Source organism: Mytilus californianus, unplaced genomic scaffold (genome assembly GCF_021869535.1).
Source record: "Mytilus californianus isolate M0D057914Y unplaced genomic scaffold, xbMytCali1.0.p SCAF_22, whole genome shotgun sequence".
Taxonomy (NCBI): Eukaryota; Metazoa; Mollusca; class Bivalvia; order Mytilida; family Mytilidae; genus Mytilus; species Mytilus californianus.
This window is the reverse complement of record NW_026262671.1, coordinates 6,030,685-6,038,037: the sequence shown is the minus strand read 5'-3', so window position 1 is coordinate 6,038,037 and position 7,353 is coordinate 6,030,685. Positions and strand designations below refer to the sequence as shown.

General features: G+C 29.8%; 1 protein-coding gene across 1 annotated transcript in view; it reads left to right on the top strand.

Moving 5' to 3' along the window:
• The window catches only part of LOC127732185 (NPC intracellular cholesterol transporter 1-like), a 90,330-nt gene extending 83,194 nt beyond the window's left edge, over positions 1-7,136 (top strand). The window contains exons 21-22 of the mRNA XM_052241251.1: positions 858-1,020; positions 1,774-7,136. Coding sequence (XP_052097211.1) covers positions 858-1,020; positions 1,774-1,934 — 324 coding nt within the window. The 3' untranslated portion in view covers positions 1,935-7,136. The remainder of the gene's footprint in view (positions 1-857; positions 1,021-1,773) is intronic.
• The last annotated feature ends 217 nt before the right edge of the window (positions 7,137-7,353 follow it).

The following is a 7,353-nucleotide window of genomic DNA, read 5'->3' as shown; positions in this document are numbered from 1 at the left end:
ATCTCATGTATCATATAATAGTAAAACAAACTCAAGTTACATTGTAAACAAACTTTAATTTTCTATATTTATCTTATCTATTTATAACTCTGTATTGCTACTTTCACTTTTCATTGTTTCTCTCACCATGACGACGTCAAATTTCATGCACCACTTTGAGTACTTCAGGGATTAAATTCTGTATAAAAATTGTCCTGATGAAGCCTGCCTTGCAGGCGAAACATGTAGACATAGATAATAAAATTGCAGATCTTTTGAAGTGTTGTTGTCAATTTTAACTAATATTTAAAATCTGTTACCTAGATCCATCAGCTCATAATATAAAGTCTATTCATGACCCATTATAATAATAAGGATATGTGGTATGATTGTCAATGAGACAACCCACTGTAGCATGTGGATGTAAGCAACTATAGGTCACCTTATTAATAAAGTTAGCTTATATTACAGATTACAAATGTATTGATTATTGTGATTGGACAACAACACAGACATGTAAGTTTATATTCCAGACACAGCCTGGGCCTGCGGCTGAGGGAATATAAACCCTAAACTGGGAATTTCACATTATATACCCTGTCTGAGACCTGAATAACATATGATATTGAATAAGACAAGAAAAAAAAACAATTTTTGGCTTGTTAAATTATATATTTATGTCTACTAGAATTCAATGATGAGTTATTATCCCCAAAAATTTTTAAATTAAACTTTTTGGGTTAAAGTCAAACAATAAAGTATATTTATGTGTTCTTTCATGTGATGTCAAATTTTATACAACTTAAGTATGTACAGATATCAATGGGCCTTCCTAAACATTTATGATTTTTGCATTCAAATCTTATTTATCTTTTCAGGTACTTAGTGGTATAACATTAACTAAGTTGGGAGGAATTATTGTTTTAGCTTTTTCTAAGTCCCAGCTTTTCCAAGTATTTTACTTCAGAATGTATCTTGGAATGGTATTGTATGGTGCTACACATGGTCTTATATTCTTGCCAGTGTTACTCAGTTATATAGGTAATGTATTTAATGAAACTTCAGAAACTATTGTATATATTTGTATTTCTCAGTTTGATAACTTTTGATACACCAATTGATGATTAAAATTGTTGCTTGAAATTTCCCACCATATAAAAATAAGAAGATGTGGTATGATTGCTAATAAGACAATTCTCCACCAGAGACCAAATGATGTAGAAGTAAGCAACTATAGGTCACTGTACGACCTTCAAAAATTAGCAAAACCCTTACCGTACAACAAGCTAAAAAAGACCATGATAGGACAAATGTAAAACAATTCAAACAAAAAAACAAATGGTCTCATTTGTACAAAACAAAAAACAAATTTGATTTACAGCAAGAAACGACAATCACTGAATTACAGGCTTCTAAATTATATATCTATTTGGACCATTGTACTTGGCATTTACCTTTAAATCATTGAGAAACAAATTCTACCACCAGACTCCATAGAAGCTAGAGAAAGGCAATAGGATGACAAAATTATTAGAAAAATCACTTATGTTCAATGTATATGCACTACGTTTACTGGTATATACATGAAATGCTCGAAAAATGATCTTCAAAAATGTCTTCGGTTTCGAAATTCAACATGGTGTGTTTGTACATGTAGGACATTCTTTTTAACCCATATTTAGATGGGACAGCCAAAACTCAAAATCAAGTTTTGTCATGATTTAACTATTACATGAAATATAAATAAACTAATATTAGACATATCTTAAATAGGCATCTTTGTCTTTTTTTAAGGTCCACCAATAAATAAAGCCAAACTTTATGATGCTCAACAAAGAAGAAAACATTTGTCTGCAGACTCAGACAATGATGACATTAATTCTTCTCGACAGAATCTTGTGAGTGATAGTGGTGCTCCGCCAGATTATAACACCTTAGCTGATCCAGCACTGTGATAGAAATATCTTCTCTCTCCTAAATATTACAGAGTTATCTGCTCTTTATTTGTTCAGGAGTAGATTATTCTATTGAGCAATTGATCCATCGGTTATAAACAATTGATCCATCGATTATTAACTTTTGATCCATCGATTATAAACAATTGATCAATCGATTATAAACAATTGATCTCTGAGATTATTAACTTTTTTTGTCAGGACAAAATTATGTATTAAATTGTGGATTACAATCATGTAAATTATTGGTTATAAAGGAGGTATTTTAATGTACTCTTAAGATTTATTAATTTTCTACCTTCTGATTTTCTTGAATAACTGATACAGAAGTGGGTTTACGTTGAATGCATCATCTGAACTCTGAACTAAAATTTGCACTGTTATTGTATTGTTGTCATGTTTTAGACAAATAATTTGGTAGATGGAATATTTGTTGGCTTTATTTTGAGGGTCTGGATGGGGTTTACAGAAAAGAGAATAATGGACCAAAAAAATAAAGAATAGAGAAACATAAGCAAAAAATATAAAGAATGGAAAAAAAATCAAAGAATACAGAATTGAAGGAACCCCATCCAGACCCTCTATTTTGCATACAGTCTTAAGGAATATAATGTTGACAAGAGTTCTCTGTTAACATTTACATATTTCTTTGATGTCTTATTTTTTTTATGTCAGGATGATAATCTTGAGTCTTATTCCTAACTGCTTATTATTAATATGCATTCCCAGATTTGATCGACACTATTGATATAACTCAAGAACTTCTATTTCAGTATAAAAATCAAGTTGAAGCAAAATATTGTAATCCATTTACATTTTTTTTCCATATTTTAAAGGGTAAACAAACATTACTAGGTTTGCTGTCTGTCTCAACGCAATTGTCCAAAACAATCTGGAGTTGTTTCCCTTTGACTACCAGTGAAAAAAAAAACTCCAGAGTAACTGCTGTTTACTTTTAAATTGCAAAAATCTGTTTGATTGCAGAGTAACTGCTGTTTACTAAATTAAATATTTTTTCTATTGCATATAGTAATAACTTTTTGTTTTTTGATGCAGTATGTCTCATAAGTCGATCTAAAATTTTACCGATCATAGCAAATTATATGTTAGATTTGTTTTTTGCTGTTAAATTATTAAGGCAAGGAATATGAATAGCCATAGTAAAATTAGGTCATTTTTACCTAATGATAAATCAAAATTCAGGAATGTCAAATTGAAGTAAAAATATTCTGAAACTATTATGATCAAAACAAACAAATAAAGATTTTATTTAATTTGATCATGAAAGAGAACAAATTCATCATCCTCGTCATTATTAGCTCACCTGGCCCAAAGGGCCAAGTGAGCTTTTCTCATCACTTTGCGTCCGTCGTCGTCGTCCGGCGTCGTCTGTTAACTTTTACAAAAATCTTCTCCTCTGAAACCACTGGGCCAAATTTAACCAAACTTGGCCACAATCATCATTAGGGTATCTAGTTTAAAAAATGTGTCCGATGACCCCGCCAACCAACCAAGATGGCCGCCATGGCTAAAAATAGAACATAGGGGTAAAATGTAGATTTTGGCTTATATCTCTGAAACCAAAGCATTTAGAGTAAATCTGACATAGGGTAAAACTGATTATCAAGTCAAGATCTATCTGCCCTGAAATTTTCAGACAAATCTGACAACCTGTTGTTGGGTTGCTGACCCTGAATTGGTAATTTTAAGGAAATTTTGCAGTTTTTGGTTATTATCTTGAATATTATTATAGATAGAGATAAACTGTAAACAGCAATAATGTTAAGCAAAGTAAGATCTACAAATAAGTTGTCATGACCAAAATTGTCAGTCGACCCTGTTAGGAGTTATTGCCCTTAATAGTCAATTTTTAACAATTTTTTGTAAATTTTTGTAATCTTTTTTCAAAAATCTTCTTCTCTGAAACTACTAAGACAAATTTAACCATACTTGGCAATAATCATTATTAGGATATCTAGTTTAAAAAATTTGTCCGATGACCCCGCCTTCCAACCATCATGGCTGACTTGGTTAAAAATAGAACATAGGGGTAAAATGCAGTTTTTGGTTTATATCTCTGAAACTAAAGCATTTAGAGCAAATCTGACAGGTGGCAAAAATGTTCATCAGATTTAGATTTATCTGCCCTGAAATTTTCAGACGAATCCGACAACCCGTTGTTGGGTTGCTGCCCCTGAGTTAGTAATTTTACAAAAATTTTGCAGTTTTTTGTTATTATCTTAGATATCGTTATAATATCTAATATCTAATACTATTAATTATGATTTTAACCTTATTTTACATGATTTCCAAAGCATCAGTAAATACAGGTGAGCGACACAGGCTCTTGAGAGCCTCTAGTTTTTTTATTGTCATTGTTCACTTCTTCATAAATGTTGCATTTTTGTGTGTGCCTTTATAACAAATCTAATTCAGGATCACAATGTATAAACATATTACTCCACACAATTATAACTATAGATTATCAATGGTTTTTCAAACAAGAGTGAATTTCTCAGCTTCAATCTCATCGAAGGGCAAGAAACATCCTTGAGTTTGAAACACCATTGATAATCCATTTATCGTTATTTTGCCTATAACTTTGTTAGTGTTTACATTGACAACGGCACATGCGCCCTTAGTTTCTGATGATAGTTTTCTATCTCAAGCGAGTAGCGTGATTTGAAAAATTATCACAAGAAAAGATCAGAGGAAAAATACACAAAATAGTGATAATTACACTTTATCATTGTAGTATACTCATGTTTTGAATGTTTGATGCTTTCATATATAACAGCAACAGAACAAAGAATTAAGTACTATTTTCAGGGAAAAATGTAGGGGGGATTTGATAACAATATTTTTTATACTACATCATCCATAATTTTCATTTTCATTTGTAAGAGATTTGTATTTGTTGCCATCCCTATTACCCACAGAAAACAATAATGTAGTGTCTAACCTTCCAGTAAACTCTTCCTTGAATATCCCTACAGTAAATTGCAGGGTAAACTTGTGATACTATCATTTTCTGCTAAATATATAGCATGAGGCCTTTATACATCATCTTTTGGCAGTATGAACAGAACTGACGGAAAAGACTAATCAAATGGCATGTACTTATCAAATTCATAGTCTGGTTGTGAAATGCCATTCTGTGTGGGTTTTTTCTCCATAGGCAGACAAGTTTTAACAGATTTAGATTTAACATTATGGCACTTATACCATTAGAATGTAAAAAGTTATACTGTAAATTCACAAATTATTGCAAGGTTTTTATCAATTTGAATAATGCGACTAGGTGAGTATCACAATAATTAGAACTCACATCTGATATCTGATACAAATATCTCTATGCAGCTTTTCCTGAAATCACAATAATTAATCTCTCATTTTTGTCCATTCTTCAAAAATAGCAATAATAATAAGCACGCAATAATTTAATTTCTGAAGTTACAGTATTCACTAAGACCAAAGATCAAATTGAAATTAGAATTCTTCATTAATCATTTATAACAGGTATAATACATGTAAATGTATATGTTTATGATGATTTCTTTTTTTTTTTAAATTAAGTAAATAATTGAAACATTTTTCATTTGAAATTGATAATTATTTGTTTGCATTGACAATTACTAAGCTCAAGGTCAGTAGATATATTATTAAGATTTTAAAATGTACAAAATACTATGTATTGATTAAATTCTTTGGATATGTGAATCAATTTACATGGATTTGATGGCTTTGAGGAAAAATGAATATAAATACTCCTTAAAACACAAATTTAAGGTACAGTCAGAGGTCAAAAGTTTTGCACACCTTGAACATTAGTCTTATATTTTTCTCATAAAAACACATTGAAAAAAATTATCCTTAAGTCATTTCTTCTCAAATTTGAATGGAATTTTTACGATTGAATTCAGAAATATCTAGTTTCTTGCAATAATTTGAAATAATTTTTTGAATTATATTTTTAAAGAAACCACTGTTTAAAGACAAAGCATGCAAATATATATGGATATAAAGCATGTGAAGGGAACAATTTCAACATATCATTTCCCAGTAATGACACTTCAAAAAATAGTTCATAATTACCATGAAAAACTACACATGAGTATAACAGTTAAGGAAGTTTGCTTGTCATGTTTTGGAATTTTTGTCAGATTTTCGGAATCCTCTGGTTTTATCTATGTGAATGCCTTAAAAAAATTTTGCCCATTGACCTCCATTTTTCTTTTTATAAATCTTTTACATGTATAATTATAAGCCATCTGTAAAAGTCTTATAAAATCTTTGTTATTTTTTAATAGTTTTTGAGAACTTGAACTTTTAATGGTAAGGCTATGAAAGTCAAGAGAGAACATTTTACCGCCAAAATTTCAATGGCTAATATCTCGAAAACAAGCACATTGACCTATATATTTTTTTCGCTCTTTTGGTTCCTTTAATTATTCCCTATCAATATATACTAGTTTTATGAAAAGCTTATTATTTTGAAATTGAGTAGCAAACTTCCTTAATATTTAAGGTGGTACCTAACACTACAGGGAGATAACTCTGTAAAAATCAGCTAAACGTTTTAATAATGTTCTATTGTTAAGAAAATATTTAGCTTCTCAATGATCAAAATTAGTGTTTGTCAAACTGCTGTATAACCAATGAAATTTTTCTGATAAAGTGGTTGGTTCAAATTTTTTGAAATTTTTATATTTTTGTCAAAGGGTAAAAGTAAACATTTCGTCAAAATTTTATGAAAATTAAACGAGCCAAATTAATATTAGTCAAGGTGTTGGGTACCACCTTAATTATAATCAGACCTGAAAGAATTTGGGGCAATTACTTTTTAAAATGTGTATTTATATGAAATATATAGCGTAATTTTCAAGGTGCCAAACACTTTTTACCTTTGACTGTATATTGAAAGAACAAATTATGAGAGCGTAACAATATGAATTTTTTAAAAAGTGCAATCATCTGCAATCTTGTGTAAACTTCACGCTAATGAAATAATGAATCTGCCTTGTCAGTAATACACATGTTAGTTAAGATAGAATATTTATTGATAATTGTTATGATTATGTTTGTATCATGTACAAGTGCTTCATATATACATGTTTGTAATTGTGTATTTACAATGTTTGAAAGTGCTTATAAAATTAATCTTTTGTGATAATTTGTAAATTAAAATCAATAATCAATTTTTCTTGTATATTATTCTTTAGCTGTGTATATTTTGACCATATTAAGTTATTGGGCAATTCAGAATGGTCAGTTTTGGTAAAATTTTAGCATCATCCTTTCTCCATCCATTGTTCATCTTTTATGAATTGCATTGATATTCAGGTTTTGCAACAAATGATGAATACTGTTCTGTGAACTGTTTATATTGCAAAAAAGGAAAAGTTTTTCAACTTAACTA